Source organism: Toxotes jaculatrix, chromosome 3 (assembly GCF_017976425.1).
Source record: "Toxotes jaculatrix isolate fToxJac2 chromosome 3, fToxJac2.pri, whole genome shotgun sequence".
Classification (NCBI taxonomy): Eukaryota; Metazoa; Chordata; class Actinopteri; family Toxotidae; genus Toxotes; species Toxotes jaculatrix.
In genome coordinates, this window is record NC_054396.1 from 7,240,246 (window position 1) to 7,262,706 (window position 22,461).

Below are 22,461 nucleotides of genomic sequence, written 5' to 3' on the forward strand. Positions count from 1 at the left end.
AATTACATTATTCCTTGTGGGGCCACTTTATCTGCTAATGGTCTTATGAGATTAAAGAGCAGCATCTGGCCTTAGTGATTTATAACCGCACATCTATTGGCATCATCAGCATGCTTCACATCCTACATGAAGAGACACACACACACAGCCAGAGAGAGTGTCAGAGGACAGCTGACAGGCTTTCTAAATACAGCGCTGTGGTTCGTAAAATTATTTGTCATAACTTCCACCGACATGCTAAATTTACTGCATGGACCCAGAGACTAACAGCAATATTTTCCACTGGTGAAATGATGTCTCAGAGCAGCAAACTGGAATCTCAATTCGTCCATTAGGCCTGTGCCAGACAGGGACGTGTACATAGCCGTTATGAATTTTGTATGTGTACGATATGTAAGGCCTTGGGTGTGTGCGAGAGGTGTGTGTGAGGGCAGCTGGGATGTGAGTCAGGTTGTGGAAATTTTATATTATTCCTGTGTTAGTTTCACGTATCTTGCTTAGAAAACTGCTTCAAACCAGTAGGATTTCAGTCAAGAAAGACTACCACCAAAAGTTGTCTTCTGTTCATGCAGAATATGAGCATGTCTCATCTCTCTTCGAATACACTGACCCAAATGCATATGTAAGAGATTTCAATAAATTCAGAAGGACAATTTCTCACTTGGAAGTCTTTATTATTAGTTTCCATGATAGGCTTCCCATATTTCTCCCTGCTCAGTAGATCCTATTATATTACACAGCCTCACTGAGTCACCCAAGCATCTAGAGTGGTCTTCATGTATTAATAAAGAAGTGATCCCCACAGCAAGCTGCATATCAATTTTAAGTGAGTCTTATGGGTCACTGTGTTTTGATTCTTAGAAATGGCTGTGTCCTCTTGTCCCCAGTCCCCTCCTTCTGTTCTGTTAGCCAAGGTGAACACACTTGTGCAGGTGTGTAGGGTCATGAGAAAGGAAAAATTATGCACTTCTTTACTTTCACTTTTAGGACTTTTGACGTAAATATAACAATTTATGATGATAAAGACGTTTTGTTAATATCCTCCAGCCCTACACAAGACATCACTGGCTCTACACTACAGGTTCTAAGTGTGAATAATGGGAGTATACTGTTTATTCATTCAGTGCTTGCTACACACACACACACACACACGCTCATGAATGATGTTTCTCATCTTTCCTTTGAGTCCACATAACCTGCAAGGCTCTGCCAGAGCTGATCCTTTCAAATGATGATAAATACACTAATAAGAAGATGGAAATACAGCCATCAATTTTGATAGCTGTAGCTACATGTTTCATATCATCAATAAATCAATACACACTAACATAGATATGTCTTACACAAAGGAAGGCATGGGGAGGGCAGATTTTTTCCTTACATCATCCGTCCCCCATTCAGATTCTGATACTGAATCTGAAAGGGGGACAGATGACGGAAGGGAAAAAAAACATATCATCACTACTAAGGGGAACGCCAAGAGACAGATGAGACTCGATAAATCTCCTGTGATGGTTCAGACAGAGGTGTGAGCCCGGCTGAATGAGTCTCTCCTGGCTGAGCTCCTCCTGGTATCTGGCTATAAATAAGACTGAATGGCCAAGCCTGTCGGTCCTGCACTCAGTGCTGCTAATAGAGTACCTGCCCCTTTTCTGCTCCGCTAGACTAGCTGCCACTCAGTCTGTGGGGATTTCCTCTGCCATGCTCACTTGTGCAGACAGCACAGAAAAAGACAAAGTGCAAGAGTGATGCTAATGTATGTGTGTCCCCCGGTCCCAGCAGGTGGATGCGTGGAGGCAGACCTTCCAGAACAGCGGACTCCTGCTGGAGGCTCAGCACGACCTGCAGACCGCGGCCAGACTGGCCGAAGGGCAGCTGTGGAGGCAGCAGCGAGACCATCTGTATAGCCTGGCCAGCAACTCTCACACACACACGCACAGACACACACACACATACTTTCGCACAAACCGACGACAGTACCACAAGCTTTAACATTAGAAACCGCTTCTATAAAACATTAACAGGGCACACAGACATGAAAGCCCTGGTGTCCAGAGATAGTAAAGTCCACTGCCTGTGTATACAGCGAAGCTTTAAATCAGAGCATGTCTCTAGATGTTTCAGTGTATGAATCAGTGCTATGAGGCCTGTTGCCTCACAGGAACACAGCCCCTGCTAATAGAGTTATCTGTGTGGTCACAATGACTGATTACTGACAACTCATTCTCCCAGAGAAACACAGAGGTGGCTCCTCTGGCGCCTTCCTTTGCAAATGCTCACTGTGGAGGTCGGCGGTGTCCTTGGCAACCACGGGGGGGGGGGGGGTAGACTGAGCCATCCTCAACTCAGCTGGTGGCGCCGCTGTAATCGAATGACCTTTTTCACATCATTTACATAAACCCGTTCTCTTCTCATCGCGACGACCAACGCAACATAGAAGGCTTTACCTGTCAGCTTAGCTTCCACTTGGCTTTTTGGATGCTCAAGCGGTTTTAATTAACTTTCAATACAGCTATAAGCCCTCAAACAGGTCCTACAACAACGGCACAGACAATCACTTCTCTTCGTCACATGGTAAAACAGTACACATTTAACATGTGTAATGTGAACAAGTCACTATTCACGCTGAGCTAAACGAACACTCACGGGGGACCCAATCTCTCCAAGTGATATGCCAGCGTTCAGACAGCGCTTGTGAATCATCTGTCTGACTTTAACAGTTTCTAGCAGGAACACAGCCTGAGGGGGAGGATCTGCAAGCCACCAGGGCACAGTATCTGCCATTTGCTCCATCACAACAACAACCACTAAAGCATTTAACTTTCCTGGGTGTTCCCTGAACCATTAAAGCAAGTAGAGGATGAAATGATTCATGCGGTGCGCAGCCTCTTGTGAGACACTGTAAATAAAGTTGTATGCTGCTTACATGTTTAAGTTTAGAGAGCCTCGTGTGCAGAGTGAGTGTGCCAGCTTGTATCTCTGACAGACAGGGATTTGTGTCAAAGAAGAGCTGGAACATCCTCTTTCTTTGCTACTATCTCTTGGTATTCACACACACATTCGTGATGAACACAGTGAGACAGAGGAGATCAAATCACAACGAGCAGAGATGCTAAATGAAAAGAGGAAACTGAGAGTTGAGGCTAGGCAATGTGCACAGTTAGCTAAGATATATGTGCAGCTTTATGAGGGCTGGTTTCGTAAAATATGTGATCCTAAATGAACAGCAGCACTGAAGGACAGCTCGGGGCATCCAGAGGTCCAGCTTGGCTTGTATCCAACACTTTGGATCAACAAGCTTACCACCTGTGCTCTGCCTCTCCTCGCCGCCACCTGCTGATATTACTGCTGATGCTGATAAAGAAAATGGAGACAGAAAGAGCCCTCCTTCCAGCAGGGGTGTGATCCAGCGGATAAGAGTGTCTGAAAAATGTGTGGACGCTGTCACTCCCTTACCTCAGTCTGCTAGTGACTGACGAACAAACGTTTTTGTCATTCATTCGTTCACTATAAGAATATTTATACACCATTACATCCCTGCAGAAAAAACTGATGGAGCACGGATAGGTGGGATAGGTGTCAGCATCTGACGTTCGGCTAAGGTCGAAGGAAACTGAAGAAGCTAACCTGGAACCGAGGGGTGTGTGCATCAGCTGTTTTTGCTCTGAAAGCAGGAAACTGCTGCGCAGAGCGTGTGCTGTAACTCTAGGCCTGGTACAACTTAAGTTACAGATGCAGTTGGGTTACAAAAACACAGCAGCATCACCGGAGCTCCAGCAGAAAGAGTCTGACTGAGAAACAAACACACAACACAGTGTGAACATTATACTCATGGCTATGAATTTTTCACAAAACCTGTCGGTTGTATCTGTTACCAGATGACTCAAAAGCAATCGCAAACTGAGACAAAGACCTGCTGTTGACAACTGAGGTGTAGCCAATCATGAGAGGAAGTCACAGTAAATGTCTCTGTCTGCAGCAGGTTTTGTTTTGACCTGCTGGCAAACCAATAGACACAGTAATGCTGAGGTGAGAGTGAACACGAGGCAGACTGACTGTCAGCACAGTGGCTTAATTACTGTCTCCATCTCTCCAGTGAGCGTTATTCCCTGACATTCATCCCTGCGAGAAATCCTCTTCCACACAAGAGCATTTCTCACTTTTATGTACTCTGTAATCCCTGTAACACATCATGTGTAAATTGTAATCCAGGCTGAAAGGCACCTTAATGGTGGCCGTTTCTTGATGCTGCCATACTTAAATTACTTTACATCATTCATTTACTGTATAATTTTATATAAAGTACAGAACCGTTTCATTATGCTGCCTTTGTTTCCACTCTGAAAGCCCGAGGTAATTTTGTTTTCATTTGTCTGAGCACTCGTGGAAGGAGGGGTCCCTCCACAATTTAAAAGAATATAAGAAAATGTGACAGCTTTAAAACAAAGTGTTGTAATAAAGTGCATAAACCTGCTTTAAATGATTAAAAAATGTCGGTGGATGCTGACAGCCAGAGCCCAGAGAGCCCAGAGGAACACATTTCCTGCAGATTTCAAAACATCAAGTACAATGTATGGCTTAATAAACAACTTTTGACACTCCCATTAGTTAAGCAGTAGGTTTTCACTGTAATAATCAACCAGGAGCGGATCACTTCCAGTGATATGGCAATAAACCTCGCACTACCCCCCATCCACTCTCTTTACTGCTTTCTAAACAAAAGACAGGTTCTGAGGTCATCTTAAAGAAAGCAGCTATCTGTTAATAGATTGTTATCTATCGAGTGGCTTTTCTAGTCCGAACAACAGTCTTTGGAAACAATGTTGTGAGTGACAACAAATGTGTGCCTGTTGCTTGTTGTGTAAGCTCCATTCAAGCCTTAAAGATCATGTGACACCGTTGAGGGCATTGTGGGAGATAGGACACTTGAATTTACCACCACCATAAAACTATAACATAATAAAATTTAAGGTATTAGATATCAGAATTGAAGCTTTAACATACAGATAGTTTGTCTGTGGTACTTAATACAGAGGTTATAACGACCTTCTGGTACTTATCTTACCTTACCTTCTGGATACATGGTATTATTTAATCTCCTATAACTGGAATTACTTTAATATCTCGATTAATCCTGACAGTTTCACTGGGGAATCTGTAAAACAAAGTGTCCTTTAAAACCATATCACAAGATGACAAGTTATTTTTAGTAAGGGGAAACACCTGATGCCCCACTCTCTTACACTTCCCACCTGTGTGACCTTCGCAGTGCCACCAGTGACATTGTCATTATTCATGTGGCCTGTGAACGGTGTAAGGCCTGCAGTACCATCACTGTGATGGATCTGATTACTCATGATGGATCTGTCCAGTCTAGACTGGGAGAGTGTTTGGAGGAAATGTATAAAGTAATATATACAGAGGCACCATGAGAAAGGGGAAAGTCACACATCCAATACACACAGACTTGGGCCTTTTTAACGAAAGGTCTCCTACCGAAACTCCTGAGAAAAATAAATGAAATCCCAGCATTTAAGCATATTAATATTCCTCTAATATAGCTAAAGGTACAACTAGTGTTTTATTATACTAAACAATTAGTTTATAACCTTAACTCCTCCGTTATAAAGTATACTAGTACAGTATATAAGGATAATACCTATTCCTACGGGGATTTTAGGTGGGAAATTTCTATTGTGTCAGTGAATTAAATTCGTTTCGCTATAAGCTACTCGGCTAACATTTCTTCAGTTGTTCCAGCACGGAAATTTACGGTGTAACGCATCGTGACTGGCCTCGTTTTAACGCCAACAGAGCTGAAAACCTAAGTTCCCATTTAGCAGGTAAATAATGTGACAGAAAACGAGTGAATATGAATGGGTGCTACACAGACAAAATGAAGATAGTGTGGAAACAGCGGGCTGTGTCGCATCACTGTTCACAGGAGCAGCGATGAACTCAATTCAATCCAACTGCAGTTTTTTTTTTTTGTTTTAATTCTCCTTCGCTCGCACTCATTGAGCTGCTTTCTAACCCGCTGTGTTAACATGTGTTTTTAATTAACACACTGTTGGTTCGTTGTTGGTCTAACGGCTGCCAACGTTTCTCTAACAACGGACACGGTACACGGACAGAAACATGAACAGGTTGGGGGGGGGGGGGGGGGGTAGCTGAGATAATCTCCTGTGGCATCGGGCACATCTGTAAGTGGGGAATGTGGAAACGCTAGGAGAAAATGCAGATTTTAAGGCTTACCTCGTCGGTAAAATAAATGTCCGGTGGGTTCCACTCAATTCCTCGCCGCGTGTATTGTTGAATATCAGCGGTTTTTAACGGCGTATTTCAGTGAACAGCACGCGCCGCGGCTGCCTGTCGCTTCTTCTTCTGTCTCAACTAGTATTTCGATGTGACTCTGGGCGGAACTACACGCTGCGTCGCAGACACCGCGGAGGAGCCAATGGGAGGAGGCGCTACACGGCAGAGACAGGAGGAGCAGGCGGAGGTCTCACTCTGCTCCGAAATACCGAAGACGAGGTTCTGCTCCCCAGGCACGGGGGGAAAAAACAAAGACAACGACGTTCACTCCAACCTAAGAGCCCAAAGCATTTCAGCTGCTCTCACACTCACATATTAGGTTTTATGATGGCTGACATTTTCCAGCTGTGTTTCACCTGTGAGACGGAGCTGCGTCAGTCTTACAGCTCTGTCTCATAAGAGGGGACAGCGAACTCCCACCTTTAATGAGAATAAATTGCATTTATTTATTCTTTAATGTCTGTGGTATTTACATTTCTTTAACTTGGGCCATCTTTGGTCATACTCAAGAGTTGCACATGTTGCCTTTGACTTTGTACAGGTTCGTCGTGGGCAACATGATATCATTTGTCCTGCTCTGTCACCACATGATGCTGCTGGCTCAAATTTTGGAGATTAGCCGATTAGCATTCCCATCAAGTTTCTATTTTCAATCTGATTATGTAACTGCACAAATCGGCTGTGCAATGAAAACATATTACATCAAAGTATGCACGCAATCTTTTTTTTTTTTTTTGACTTTTATTTTGTTGTTGTTCCCCATAGAGGTCCCTCTCATTCATGCAGCTCTCCAGTGCAACCAGTGATTTGTTTTTGATTCGTGAGCAGCTCCTCTGCAGAGTCAGAGGTCAAATGCCTTGCTCACAGGCACCTCAGCAGGAAGCCATTTAGCACAGATTTCCTCTAGTTCTGCAAACGCTCAGTCACAAGCTCACACTTTCAACCTCTAGACTACTGCTGCCCCTGATTTCAATCTGATTGTGTAAGAGCACAAATCGGCTGCAAAAAAAACAAGTTACATCAAAATCTGAATGATGCAACCTTTGACTTCACCGGCAGTGTTACTACCAGCTGAATAAACAGAAGGAGAGGGACCAGTCTTCTTCTGCAACCCAGAGTGTCAGAGACACAGTGAGAAAACAGCCAAGAATGTGTCCATGGTGATGGTGGTAATAACAAGGATAGTTTATTTATGTACCAGCAAATCTGTTTGCATTGTTTTGGACATTTTCCCTGCTTCTAAGCCAGACACTTACAGTACAGTAGCATACAATATCTGTATTTGGAGAATGTTTTCAACAAAGAAGAGCACATTTTTGAATAACATATTTACAAACAGCCAAAATACCGTAAATAAACGGATGAAATAGAACTGATTTTTTTTTTTACAGGTCTTCTAAGTAGTTTTTGTCATTGACAAAGCACAAGATGCTAGGTTAAGAAGAGACAAGCCTACATTAACGTTTTCAGTGAATCATAGGTCAAGTGCTACAGCAACAATGATGCAAAGGGTAAACGGAAGTAAGGTATAGGGTAACTGACAAACACAAAGATTAACTGATAAAATTGGTACACTCATGAGAGGACTGTTAGGAAAGAAGCATTACAGTTAAAGACAAAACAGAAATCACACTTGTTACCGTCTCCACAGCTGAAAATAAGATGCCTCTGATTCCAGACAAAAATAACTTCACAGTGTAGTATAAAACAAACCCTTGAGTAGGTCAAAGACAGAACAAAGTATTTGTAGAGACAGCTTGTACGGTGTTGTTACATACTCGATGTCTTCATGTTGCTACCTGTCCACACTTGGAGTAAAAGTTTTAATGCAGTATGGCATGACAGGTGACTAAAACCGAAACTTTGGGAAACGTTTTTATGCAGAAAAAACAGTGACCACTTGAAAATGTGTTTAAGAAAAAAAAACAAAAAAAAAACAACTATTGCAAAGAGGCCGTGTGGGTTCAGGAACTGGACTGCACTTTTGGATATAAAGCCTCTGTATGTAAAGCACTGACAGAGACAGGGCAACTTACGCAGTAGCTCAGACAAAAGGCATTCAGAAGGTTTAAAGTTGCATGGGAACCATAGAAGTATAATGTGGTCCTAAGGATTTTCTCCTGCATTTACGAGGTTACTTTTTGTGTTTAATCCTGATTTATGATGCTAACTTTCCATACACGTTCATATAAAAACCCATATGAGACACTGGCTGGCTGTAGCATCAGATTCCACCACACAGAACCTTTAAAAGGGAGAAACAGCAGCAGATATCAGGTCACAGAGAGCCTGCGGAACAATCTGAGTCTTGCACTTGCATTAATATCTTTGCAGCCAGAGAGAGACTTGTGAGCTTCCTCCACTGCATTGTTTCTGCATGCTGTGTGGTGACTGAGGCTGCTGCTGTTCTCTGGCGCCCTCATGTGGAGCTGAACAGGGAGATCTGCTGCACCTTGCCCAGCTGTGTCAACAGCCGTTTCATGCGGTGTTTGAGCTGAGGCAGGCGGGCCAGAGGTTCTGGAGGCTCCAGCTCTCCGGTGTAGTCCAGCCAGCTCTCCAGCACTGAGGAGAACGAGCAGAAGAAGAACCAGAGATGAGCACGTGGTTAGAGATTAAATGTTTTCTTTTAGACAAAGACAATACACAATTCTCATGTGAATACACACAACTGTGTTTCAGTATGCTGAAACAGGCCAACCCAGGTAAGATGACAGTTACCTCTTGACTGCATCTTGTGTGTGTGTTTACATTTACATTCAGTTCAACACTGAGTGATGTTTATCTTACAGCTCACAGTCTGTTTATGAATCAGGAATGACAAACCTCAGTAAAGACTTTTACACTTCACAGTTCACTGGTCTAGTGAAGGAATAGCAACTTTTCACTTTGCAGCAGTGTTATACTGCCACCATAACCACTACAGGAAACACATCAAAGTAAGACTCAGCAAAAGCAAGTCTGAATTCTTATACACTGTCAGTATTAACAACCTTTATTGGTAATAGGCTGACAGGCTTCATATCTTTAGTGGCATGTCTTCACAGTCAAATTATTAGCAATATCTGCTAGCTGATTCTGCCTGACAACACCCAGTAAAACATTTCAGATCTGATCTTGTTAGACAGAAACTTAATATAATGTTACTAACATGACACAGCTGGCTGCTGACATTAAAGTGGCAATTTTGAAGATTTCAGTCCTGGTTGATTTGGCGACACGTGTAGTTATTGGTGGTGACAGCAAATACGGTTTAATACTACAGGTCACAGAATTGTGGGGGCAGCAAAACAAAACAAAATGTTGTTGTTGTAGTTAAAAAAAAAAAAAAAGCCAGGCAACAATTGGGCTTTCTCCATCATTCTGTGAGCAATCATGATTTTATGCTGCACACGGCACAAGTCTGCGAACAGCAGGGCACAGTGAAAGTTTGTTACCTTGCTGAGAAGTGGGAGGTGTGTAGTCTGTCGCCTGCAGCTATTCATCTAACACCTCACTGTGGCTGCTCCTTCTTCTTCCATTACTCCTTGCAATATTTCAACCTCACCTGCTGTCCAAAAATGCTGAAAATGACCGTTTTTTGATCGAGGACAACGCTACGTGCTAAACTCACTGAAAAACACACTGCATTTCCTGTGACTACGCCATGATGAAAGTCACCAGTTAAATGTTTCTAAGACGAAGCTGCAGGAGTAGGAAATGTTCGGCTTGCATTAGCAGTAACGTAATGCTTCTTTTTTTTCCAGGAATGTTGACACAGACACCCAGTTCACAGTGCTGCAAATATTTAATTAAGTATTGTGTTATTCCATTTATTGATAATGACTTAACATTTATTTAAATGAAAATCTTCATGATTGCCACTTTAACTTCATGACGGGCCTCTGATATAAACAGGTGTCATCTTCACCTTTGAAAGTAAAATTTTCTGATCCTTTGGAGAAGAACTTTCAGAGTTTCCCCATCCTGCTGAAGAGACAAAGTTATAACCAAGTCAAGTCCACCACAGCTCTTACCGTCCAGCTCCCTTTCAATGAAGTCCATCCTGTGTGATACCTCGTCCTGGACTGCATCTATGTGATCCAGCAGGTTGATCTGCCACTGCTGATGCTGCCTGTTGTTATCTGCAGCCTCTCCAGGATCTCGCCCACCCTCATCCTTTATCTCAGCCTGGGACCACGAGCCACCCAACGCAGCCTGAAAAAATGTCAAGGTTTTCATTACAACCAGGTTTAAACGTCATTATATGAAAGCTCTCTGTCAAATCAATGAACTATTCACACACACATCAGAGATAGATTATCTAAAGGGACAGTTACATCACAACTGGTGGTCAAACAAAGGCTGAGCCAAACCCTTGAATCACATGAGTGACTCGGATGTAATGCTGCTGTAATAACTTATGCATTTCTGTTTTAAAATGTGTTATCTAATCTGTAATAAAGACTGTGTACATTAACTCTGGGAGGGAGGTCACTGACCCCAGGAATATTATGGTTAAAAAAAAAAAAAGGCAGGAGGAACTTATGAGGCTGACCTTTATAAAAAAAAAATTGCTACCTACATCCAGCACCTTTAATAACATCACACAGACAATCTTGATTAATTCAAGATCAATTTTGTAACAGCGGCAGTATTTTGTTATTGACTGGAACAACAAGGCATTCTGAAAAACCTAGATTTCCTGCCTCTGGCTGACATCTTCTCCATGGCAACCACTGCTGAGGTTATGAATAGTGTATTTTAGTGACTGACAAAACTGACTTTATCAGAATTCATCATTTCTCTACTTATAATTTACCGTGATCGATACATCATTATCTTTGTTCTAGGGAACATACTGTGAGCAAACTTTCTAATTTGCTTCTACAGGCAAATATGAGCAGTTATGCTCATCTTGCTACTCCAAAGTGATAACCCAGGCTGCACTTTAAATATCCTCGTCTGCTGTGGAATAAGCCCAGACCTTGTTAACACTGGCTGTTGACTTGGGCTTCTCTGTCTCCAACAGGCTTCCGTAGCGTTGCTCTCGCTCCAGGAGCTCCTCAGTGCTTCTCATGCTGTCCTCCAGCTCTGAGCCTTGTCGGGTCTCCACCACCAGCCTCTGCTCCACCGCTGGGTAATATGCCCGCGGTTTCTGGTAGCAGTGTTCACTGGTAATGTATGAGTCTTGGAAGGATGGGAAGGGGAAGGAGGAGCAGGATGAAGAAGAGGTGGCAGCTGTAGCAGCCCGGCTCAACTTTTCCAAAGCATTGGACATTAAAATCTCTCCTCGGCTCATGTCCTCATCAGGAGTCACAGGAGATGGAGCAGCGTCACTGCCCCGGCACGAGTCAGAGCCAGTCCGTGACCTCTCTAAATGCTTCCATGGCTGCCGCCACAGCTGCAGGTCAGGGTGTGTGTTGCTCCTACAGGACCAAAACACAGATGAGGCCACAAAGCTGAGTTGGTTTAACTGAAACCACCCTGAACAACAATTATTTCTGCCATGACGTGCTTTTAATTTGACTTCAGTAATTAACAGGAAAACACCCTCAAGTCTCTCCATGCAGTTCCTCTGTACTCACTGTAAGACATTCATCTTGAGCTGCAATCCGTTGAGGATCTCGACCACGTGGTGCACGTCTCCCAGCAGCTGATGGGTGGTGGTGATCTTCTTGCCGTTTTGGTGAGAGTAGTTCTCCTCCAGGAAGGAGAGGCCATACATGTGACCATTGCTCAACCACTCACGATCATACCAGTATCGCAGACTCTGCCTCTGACCTGGGAGTGATGAACAATATTGCAATGAAACGTTGACAACTGCCAAAGAAATTCTCTAGAGTAGGTTCTGCTGTTCTAATTAATATGTGCTGCTTACACTTACTGGCTTATGGGAGTTATAGATTTCATTCCATAAGACACCATATGCAAACATAGTATGTACTCATACGTAAGGCTGCACAGCAGAAGACACAAATGTGAGGGAGCCTTTGGCTTGACGCACAATTCGTCAATACCAAGGACTTTGCTCTACAGTTCTCAGTTTTAAAGGCAACATGATTCACTCGCTCTGATCATACATACCAGCTCATTCCTCCACCTTGGCCCCTTGTGTTAGCACACACTGTCCCTTAAAACAGACATTTTTGTACCTAAAGAAGCTAAAACAGCTACTGTACAATCATGCAGCTCTTTATCACCATGTTTACTCTTTACTTGTAAAAACCTGTATTATTTTGAACTATGATCTGATTGATGCTCAGGCCAGGGGAGAATAATTGATCATTATTTTTAGGTTCATTTTTTTTAGTTTCTATTCAAATAAGACAAAAGGCAGCACAATCTGCGGCACAAACATTCTGCAGTTGCATTGTTACATAATGTTGAGGGACTCAAATGAATATGCTTCAGAGTTTGTTTGAACCATGATCAGTGGCTCTTCCATTTCTTTTTTTCTCTTATCACTTTCTATAACTAGAAACATATTCTGGACTGTGCTTGTCACACTGAGAGTTCACTGTATCCTGAGGTAAATAGTGTTCTCTTGGGAGGAAACGACAACATTTTGATGCATGGTAACATAAATCAGCGTTAACCATTTCATTCTTTCAGAAAACACTGGTGTTTCATTGTAAAATCACTCAAATAAATCTCAGGTAGTGGAGAATAGAATTACAATATAAAATAGCACAATTATTTAATGCATTGTTTAACAGTTATTAAAAATATATACTTTCCCATAAAAATAATCCCTGCCCACTGTTAATGGCATACAGTTTCATTTACATGTCCACTACTTGGCCGATAATACTTTGCTAAATCAAACAGGAAGCATACAGTCGTCTACCAGATTAATCAAACATGAGGAGCTTAAAATGTCGGATTCAAGTGGTTGTTTTTCTCTCACCTGGTGGGTCCCTGCAGATGTAGCAGGTGTATCTGTCTGGAACATTTTCTTCCAGCAGCCCCATGCAGGTGCCATGCTGCCAACACAAACAATCTTCACACTAAGGGAAGGATAATATATATATATATATATATATATATATATGTATATATATATACATATTTACAATCCTCACATTAAAACCAAAGCTCGAAATGCCTTAAAAATAGACAAACCATAAAAAAACGGGAACCTCACCTGGATCATGAAGTCATTCTCTTCTTCCACCTCACAGATACATCGCACTATTTCCTGGTCACTGGTGTCCACGGCACCAGAGTCCACACTCAGAGGAGGTGTGGTGACGTCCAAATCCACCCCAAAGTCATCGTCACTCCACCCACAGCTATCAGTGGACCAGTCACTGATACTATCCTCATCTACAGTGACACGGACAAACAGAACCATTGGTTTTTCATGAGAATGATGCAACTTGACAGGACTGAAATTTTCCTTGGATGATTCAAGTCAAGTTTGAATTAAAATTTAGTAAACTCCACAAAATTTCTTGCACAAACTGAGATTTGATGAATTTATAATTTGTGGACATGATGAAGCAAGCCATAGCAGCAAGGAACAGCTCAGGATTCAATCAACCAAGCGCTACAAAAATGCGGTGTTATCTGTGACAGCAGCCAGTTGTGTTCCGCAGGTCGTGACATGTTATAAGCAACATTTGGACACAGATAACAGGTGTGACGCAAATCAAACCAAAACAACCGCATGATGGATTGAATCCAAAGGAAACAGAAAAATGAAGGGGAGAGGAGGCCGCGTACGGTCACACATAGAAACTAAATACACACACACGCACATTAACACACCGTCAGAGAGATACCCACCATCCACATGAATCTGCTCTGAGTAGCTGTATCCGGGCCTGCTGGGGTAGGCCTCAGGCTTGTGATTGTGTGAGGGGGGGGTTTTGAGAGGCAAATTCAATTTGGACTGAAGACCCAATATTGAGATGTCAATATTCTCCTCACTACCTGTGTAGTCTGTTAATACAGGGAAGGAAGGGGGAAGCAGATGCAGAACAAAAATGTCAGCTTTGAGAACGCTAAACAAACGCCCATCAGGAGGTGACAAAATGTGGCACAACAAACATTACGGACAAATGATAGAACAGTCAGGGATACTCAATTTGATAAAAATCCATGTGGCCCAGGTTTGAGAGGGTTGAACTGTGTGAAATAACCAATCAGTGGAAGGTAGCCTATACATACGTGTGTCCATGCCAAATACACTAGTGTGAATGTCATCGAGAAATAAAAGAAAACAGTGTTCAAGTTGTGTTTGGATCAGTCACTGTCGGTGCCACAATAAGATCAGAAACCTGACTTTTCATCGCCAGTACTGTCATATAAAAGAGTAAAAACTTTGACTAACAGAGGTTGAAGAAATGAGCTGGAGCTTTTTGTTTGGCACAACGGAGCGACAGAGGCCAGCGACAGATGTAACACTTCTCCCACACACAGAGGCTCAGCCACCACACCAAGAGGAGTGAATGGAGTAGTTCATGCTTTGCAGGCTAGCCATTTCCACAATGTCACAGTGAATGCACATGCAGAGCAGCAGAGATGTGAGGGGGCCCGATGACAGGGACCCCTTCTTACCAGACTTGGCCTTCTTTTTCTTCTTCTTCTTCTTTAGTTTAATGCGGAGGAAGTCCTTCTGTTTCGGTTTCTCTTTCAGTTTGTCTTTTACTGACCCTGGGGAACCGTTGAGTGGCACAAGTTAAGCCCTGTGTGAGCACAGCTAACACTACAGGTTACTATTCTGCAAGCAAGATCGTACTGTAAGAAGGGAAACTAACAGTGAATAGAAAGGACTCTATGTAACACACTATGCAGTAATTTTCTCACCTAATAAACAACACCTTCTTACAGCATCATACTGACCAATGTCAAAGCCACTCTTGTCTGAATCCTTGTCCTGCTGCTGGCATCCGTTCCTGTCCAGCTGGTTCTCCTTGCTCTTCTCCCTCAGCAGTGCCCTCTGCTGATGGCACTGGGTGTTGACTGAAGGTGGGGCTGATGTGCGTCTGCCCGCTGTCTTCACCTCAGCACGGGGAGCTGTGGCACCTCCAACAGAGTCTGAGAAAAGTCAAAGGAAAGGGCAAATAAAAACTCAAAAGTCATAATATTTACACAACGCCGGAGATGCAGTATATTTACAATTCAGCCTGGTCTTAAAAGAGTATGATTAGTAATAACAGCATGTCATGATTCAGCATTTCTGATTTTATGGCTGCATGACAGCCATTTGGTTTGAGGATTGCAGAAATAGCAGAGGGCCCACTTTATTGTAAAACTCTTCCTGTGTCACCTCATTGGGACTAAAGTGTCAGTGGAGAGGAACTCACGCATAGAAGCAGAGATGGTGCGCCTTCTCTTCGGGCCGTCCAAACCAGTGGCGCTAGCCTGTTTCTCAGAGGCCCTGGTCTGGACACTCCTGGTGGGGCTGCGCTCCTCCTCCGGTGGCTGCTCCTCGCCATGGTAATATTTCATATGGTAGTGCAGAAGCTTAGCCTTACGGAATGACTTTGTGCAACCAGGAGCGCTGCACTTAAATGGGTTGTGGTCAAGGTTGATGGACAGGACAGGGGGCGGTTGGTTTTTGATAACTCGGTACACTAAAATAGAGAACAACAAAAGTGAAGTGTGTAAAGGAAGCACATGAAAGAATGCAGGTAATGACTGTATTTGTTTAGTAAGTGTTGGGATGTACTCACATGGTTCTCTGCTGAATCTGTTGGGGTTGTGGAAACCTTGCTTCCTTACCGCTGTCAAAGATTAAGAAAATAAATTCATCTACTCACTTGAAAATATTCCCAGATGCTCTGTGATATTTTACTGCACTCATTTTCACAATCCGTCAGATCCAGTGAAAATGTTTCTGCTAATCTATTTCATTAACACTTACGTTTCACAGGTTGAGGGGGTGGCACATCCTCTGCAGGCTTAGGGTTTTCTGATTGGACGTTTGGTTTCTGCTCCGCATCTCCATTGGCTTCTGTGGTTGTCATAGTGACAGACACGTGCTCCTTCTCTGTTGGCGTCTGAGTGGGTAACTCGGTGTATGGCTTGGGTGAGTCTGTATATGGCTTTGTTCCACTGCGTTCTGTTTCCACCTGTTCCTCCTTCACGTCTCCATTTATGTGACACGTGTCATCATTTTGTTTGCTATCTTCCTCCATCTTTACTCCATTCATGAGTCCTGTCCCCTTTTCCGAATCCCTGGACATGTTCTGATCTGCCTGCTCTGATATTTTCTCTTCCTGTTTGATAGTGGGCGCAGTCTGTACCTCACCATTTGTTTTCTTGTTCTTCTCGTTTACCATCTCCTCTTCTCGCTCCTCATCCTCACTGTTGCTGTCGTCCTCCTGGTCGGAAGTGCTTCGCCTGGCTCGCTTGTTTTTGGGACCGCCGTTCTCCCGAGGCCTCCTGTCTCTGCGGTTCGGGAGCCCCCTAACCATGTTCCTTTCAGAGGATCGCGACTTTCCACCAGCACCACCTCTCTATTTGTCAGCAGGACAAAGAGGAAATGAATGAATGAAACAAGAGCTGAAAGTGATGCAAAGGGCATGATTGACAGAGGACAAAGCATACATAGAAAACATGTCGCGCGCACACATATATATGCATATATAGTACTAATTACATTTACCTCTTTAATAAATGGCTTCACGTGTATTCCCTTCACTGTCTGAATGACACCATCATAGAACTTCACAGTGTAGGATGCTAAGAGGGATAAAGGAGAGAAAACTGATGTTAACCACACTGTACATACGCCCAAGCTGCGATCAGGTCGCTGTTCACAGACTAGATTTGAAGAAGCTTTGCTTCAGTTGTTCTGTTTGTTCTTAGTGTGAGATATTCATGATACAAAATCTTGTTCTGAAAACACACAACTTGAATAATCAGGAGAATATTTTCCAAAAAAAGAAAAAAGAAAAAACTGTTCCGCCTTCTAACTGTAACTTGAAATATTAAGGAATCATACATTAAACAACCAGGTAGTTCTACTAAAAATGTTATACAAACAACTGGCGCTAGTGATACCCACCATCTTTATTGACTGAAATGACCTTAGCGGGGTAGAAACGACAATCAGACCAGCTGGCCAGGACCTTGTCATTCACATGAAAACCCTGGAGGACAGAAAGACATTTAACCTGGGACACAATGTAGGCACACAAATTATCATGGGAGGCTGAGCTGTTCAAAGCTCACGAAACCATCATTATTGTTATATATTTATTAAAATGACATAGTGCTCAAATTCAACTTGCTAGCTTATGCAAATAAAACCCTTGTAACACGATTCTTTTTTTTTTCTTTTTTGGGAAATAGAGATAAAGAACCCATCTGCTATATGCATGAATACACAGTAGAACAAAGGCTAGAAATGCACAAGACATGCACCACTAGGCACCACACACCAAAGAAAGAATGAACAGTGTTCTTTGCTTACAGGTATAGGACCGTCGTCCTGCAGTCCCTGGCGCCTCAGCTGGATCCTCTCCACGGGTCTCAGGTAGGGACTTGTCCAGTCAAACCACTCATCATAACGGTGGCTCCACTGGCGGTAATGGATTAGTACTTTCTCATCTTCGTAGTCAATCTTCTCTATATTGGCAGCATACCTAAAGGACAAAAGAAATTCAACAACATGCAACTGACTGCGACTGAGATTGATTGAGAGGGCACTTCAACAGGTTTAACTTCCTTATTGTTTATCTCTGAGACAATGCGGGCAGCAAGTCAGTAAAAACGAATAGATTTTGAAAATGTAAACATAAAGACACAGTGAAGTCACAACTAAAACTACAACCTTCTTGTTTGCCCTTTGGCAAGGAACTATGTAGAAGGCCCAATATCAACTTTATTTTCATATGTGTCCATTAAAGGAAGTTAGGTACTGTAATAACTAATCAAATTAATAACTGAGATTGCAGAGAAATTAGTAAAAAATGTTACTTTTTTCAACAATATGTCCACTCAAAAAGGCTGCTCACATCGTTGTGCTCGAGGCCGATGTCACGTGGCTTTAATTTTAAAAAATGCACATCTTTGCTTTTGTAGCAATGATCACTTTCCTTTGAATTTTATTATATTGTAACCATAAAAATAATTTACAATACGATTTACGAGTCACAGATTAATTATTCAGTCATTCATTATTAATCCGGGTTAAAGGCTGGGTTTGCTGGCTACTTGAGAAAGCACGCCCATTAACAGCTGTTGTTTACTGGCGGAAGAGCAGTGACGCAATAAAAGGTCTGAGTGGTTTCCTGCACTCTTTTCTTAATCTTTTAATGTTTGATAACATACAGAAAAGCTAACCCAGGGCCCAGAAAGGAAAGCATGAGAATCTGAGTGAGAGAGTGAGGGAAGTGAACAGTAACATGGATGGAGAGGAATGAGCGAGGCCATGACTCACCAGTTTTTGAGGCTGTCTCTGGCCTCAAGCTGAGCTCCCACCTCAAATGTTATCCCTCTTCTGTTAGGGGGCGTCTTACTCATACTGCCCACATCAAGGCCCTCTTCCTGTACACACACACACACAAACATTAACCAATAAACACCAATCAAAGCTGCACCCATATGACCTTGGATACACTGCTAAGGAAAACAGTGTGTCTAGCAAAAAAAACAACACACGTGACCATGAAGGACTTAACAGGCAATCTTGCAGCTCTGTCTCTCCCAGGTCATCACTAACAATTACTTTTCCAGATGATGGTGGCAAATTACAGCTTTGCACCTGAGTAGCAATTTTGGTGTTAAAAAGGCAAATAAGCCACTCCCCCTGTGTGCCAGGAGAACAACAATGCAGTCCAGGCCGGGGAAAGATTTTACAAGTGTAAACATACACAAGCTACAGATTACACATGTTGTAACATGGTGCAACACAGTGTGGAGCAAGGGAAAAATTGACATATTAAGGTGAGCCATGCCCCTCAAATGGTGGTGAAATGTGTAACTAATACCAGATGTTCAGAGATGTAGGAACAGCCTCATGCAGATTCCTATGAGGGTCCTGAGCCATAAATAAAAATAAGTAATATTTAATTTCAGTATTAAGTTATTCCCTATCAAGAAGGTACAATAGTGACAAGTTTTATTCAGCAAAGCTTTCATTTCCCATTGTAAGCACCCAACAGTGTGGCAGGCCTGTAGTCTACTGCTGATGTTCAGCCTTTCAGCAGTAATAAAGGGACTGCTGGAGGAGGATCATCTTTTTGTCTTACACTGAAAATTGCAATACCCTCCCGACAGCCTCTTCAGTCAGCGGACACAGATATCAGCGCCCTTTATTAAAAGCTAAATGAGTTACAATAAAAAGCCTCACTTTCTTTCCCGGGGTGACTCGGTTTACCGTGGTGCAGTTATTGGCTTTCAGCGCAACCTACAAACCGGATATCTTCACACTGCTCGGCCCACGTGTTTTCTGGTCAGCCGATTTCACGAACAGACACAATAGAAGACAATGGCAAAGACGCTCTTACGATTATTCATTTTTAGCAGGCAAATGCCGAGTGCGATATCTAAGGTCGAGCAAGGCCCTATTCAGTAAAAATAAGAGATTTAAAATGAAACTGGGTGTTTTTATGGCCTGCACAGAGAGCCAGACAGACGACAGCGACACAGGCAGGGCGCACACCGAGAGCTAGTGATGGTACTATCATCAGTCAGGAAACGGAGAATGAGTAATCTGTTTACAGGTGAGGTTATAAGACATTTATAATGATTCATTAAGTCGTAGATTAATATTTCACAGCAATAAACGGAAAAAAACGGCACCCCACACCCTTTTGAAAAAAAATTCAAGCACACAGCTAATACAGTTCACATGAATCGCCTGTTTTATAACAGAAAATACGCCGAGAACATGTTGCCTCATGCTCTTCCCGGTAATCTATTGTTGTCTACTTAAACCGCTATTGACACTTTATTGTCCGGTGTTTTATAACCAGTGGGCGTAGCGCGAGATCAACGGCCACTTGCGTCTCCAACTTGGGCAACTGTGACTGGTCGAAAGAATCTGATGTGGGCGGGACGCTCCTATCTGATTGGCCGTGCAGCTGTCACTCACGGAGCTCGTCGGGGCCTCGCGCTAGGCCTACTTTTTCATACTTTTCCTGCCGTGGACGAGCGGCATGGAAATGTAAAGCATTAAACTTCCCCAACTGACAAACCACAGGGCGATGTAAAATCTCCCGGTGAAAAAAAAGCATACGGTGAAGGAGAAGCACACCGGTAATTACACACACAGAACGGCGAAATGTACAAACATAACATTTTATTGCCTACTTCGTCACGTTTGTTTTGAACTCAAAAAGCCGACATGCGGCATCGCACCGTCTACGCTGTTGATGCATCCACAAAACGGGCCTCATTGACGATGTTGCGGGGGGTTATAAACTCTGAAATGCGAAGAAGGGGATACGAATCTGGCTTCCTACCTGTTCTCCAGTCACTCCTTGTCCGGTTTGGTGTAAAATGTGCAGTGTAATCCCTTCAAAGTGCAGGCACGGCCGCCTCCGCCTGTCTGCTTCAGACCACGCAGTTGAATTTCTCCCCGTTGTATTCACCACCGGCGCGGGCAGTGTGGCGCCACAGGGCGCATGCGCGTGCATCGACCCCGAGCCCTTATGTATCCAGAGAAGACCGTTTATCTCCTCAAAAATGCCAAAGTGTGTTGTTTTTGTGTATTTTCACAGAGTATTAATCCAACTCAATTCTGCGAAACAAAGCAACTTTATATCGATTATAAATTTACTTGAATTAAGTCTTTTTTGATACAGGCAATACCAACCTATTGAGAGCATATACATTTATAAAACGGTTGCCAACAACAAACCTGTCACTCTTACATAAGGATACCTGTGGATCCAGTAAGTCTGAGGCTCGGAGCAAGTTATTGTTCACACCTTTATACTCGTATTGCCCACACCTATGTAATACAGCACCACCTACCGTCCATCCAAAGCAACTGTTTGTTTACAGGGTGTAGTGGAGAATGACAAAGCCAAATTCAATTTCATAGTTATGAATTTCAGTTTCTCCACCATTTTAGGTACTGGGAGCTGAGTCTAACCATAGCCTACAACAAAAGCTGTGGTGTTAAAAGTATGTTAACTCTGAAATTCAAAAGTTCAAAAGTAGTGCAAAAAGAGAATACGCAAGTAAACTACCTGTACCTTAAATGTGTGCTTGAGTACATTGATTCTGATATAATGAGAAACAGATCAGTATTATACAACTATCAGTATAAGAAAAAAATCACAATAAATAATGTATGTAACTGAAATATTGTAGTAAACCCATAGTAGCAAAATAACCCAATAAATCACAACAAGGCTCTAACAACTTACTATTGCATGAAGACACACTGTAAAAACCTTTAGGTTAGAAATCACCGCTGTTCTCTAAATAAATGGATCATGTTTTTGTAGTTTGGGTGATTTGGAAATAAACACTGCTATATTCACGTCCTCCCTCACTGAATGTACTTTATGAAAGATGCTGTCATTGTGCTTGTAGTTTTCCTCCTGAGTCTGTTTTCTTTAACCTGTTCCAGTCCCAAGGGCTGAGGCCAGAGGTCCTCTCACCCTGCAAACACTGTGTCTGAGCAGCTTTTCACCACTGGTGAACAGGTACATGATTACTACAGAGTGACAGATGAAGCAGGTGGCAGTTTTGTGCAGTGATGTGCATAAATAGAACAAACAGCTGAACATGTGCAGATTGGATGAGTGAGTGAGAGCAGCTTGTGTCTGTTTGCTTATCTTTTCACCTTTACAGATGCAGATACAAAGGAATAAGACTTTCATAACTCTGTGTAAATAGACTTAAAAGCCTTCTGAATGTTGTGTGTCTAAAGGTGACAGTATATTCCCTCTTGGACTGTGAAAACAGATGAGACAATAAGATCTTTATTTTCGCTTTCCAAATGTGTAACACATTATTTAAAGGGCCTTTTCTAAGAAATATCACATCAGATTGGCATCAGAGGCAGCTCGGGGCCATCACCATGGCCAAGTTGCTCACATCTATCTTGGTTATAGCCACACTCGATGGCTGAGCAAATACCCAGAATGTAAGGAGAGAGGAACCAGTGAGTAATGAGCTTTGATCTGCAGTGACTAATGCACGAATCAAATTCAGTTACATAAAAAGATCAAATAATTATTATTTTCATTTTCTAAT

The 22,461-nt window shown here is 42.7% G+C and overlaps 2 protein-coding genes across 4 annotated transcripts in view; both read right to left on the reverse strand.

The window, feature by feature from the left end:
* ndrg3a (ndrg family member 3a) overlaps window positions 1-6,405 on the reverse strand; it is a 32,134-nt gene extending 25,729 nt beyond the window's left edge. The window contains exon 1 of the mRNA XM_041033815.1: window positions 6,256-6,405. The gene's annotated coding sequence lies outside the window, so the exon portion shown is untranslated. The remainder of the gene's footprint in view (window positions 1-6,255) is intronic.
* Window positions 6,406-7,479: 1,074 nt separating this feature from the next.
* On the reverse strand, window positions 7,480-20,843 carry phf20a (PHD finger protein 20, a). Of its 3 annotated transcripts, none has more exons than XM_041033877.1 (17): window positions 20,715-20,843; window positions 18,689-18,795; window positions 17,720-17,891; window positions 17,312-17,396; window positions 16,910-16,986; window positions 16,166-16,760; window positions 15,975-16,025; window positions 15,606-15,875; window positions 15,142-15,336; window positions 14,857-14,952; window positions 14,083-14,238; window positions 13,439-13,620; window positions 13,202-13,277; window positions 11,880-12,075; window positions 11,279-11,720; window positions 10,329-10,509; window positions 7,480-8,877 (listed from the first exon to the last, which is right to left on the reverse strand). In XM_041033877.1, exons 2-17 carry the CDS (start codon window positions 18,769-18,771, stop codon window positions 8,735-8,737), a joined length of 3,000 nt encoding a protein of 999 aa, XP_040889811.1. In that variant the 5' UTR covers window positions 18,772-18,795; window positions 20,715-20,843; the 3' UTR covers window positions 7,480-8,734. The 3 variants fall into 3 exon arrangements, with proteins under 3 accessions (XP_040889811.1, XP_040889810.1, XP_040889812.1); XM_041033876.1 differs by having other exon boundaries at window positions 13,202-13,301; XM_041033878.1 differs by lacking the exon at window positions 14,083-14,238 and having other exon boundaries at window positions 13,202-13,301.
* Between the last annotated feature and the right edge of the window lie 1,618 nt (window positions 20,844-22,461).

Excerpts from the sequence above, each read along its gene's own strand:
- phf20a (XM_041033876.1), bottom strand. The coding sequence starts at position 18,771 with ATGAGTAAGACGCCCCCTAACAGAAGAGGGATAACATTTGAGGTGGGA. Across the intron at positions 17,397-17,719 it reads AGGACGACGGTCCTATACCT|GGTTTTCATGTGAATGACAA; the intron begins GTAAGCAAAGAA and ends TCTGTCCTCCAG. Across the intron at positions 15,337-15,605 it reads CACCATCTCTGCTTCTATGC|ACTCTGTTGGAGGTGCCACA; the intron begins GTGAGTTCCTCT and ends GACTTTTCTCAG.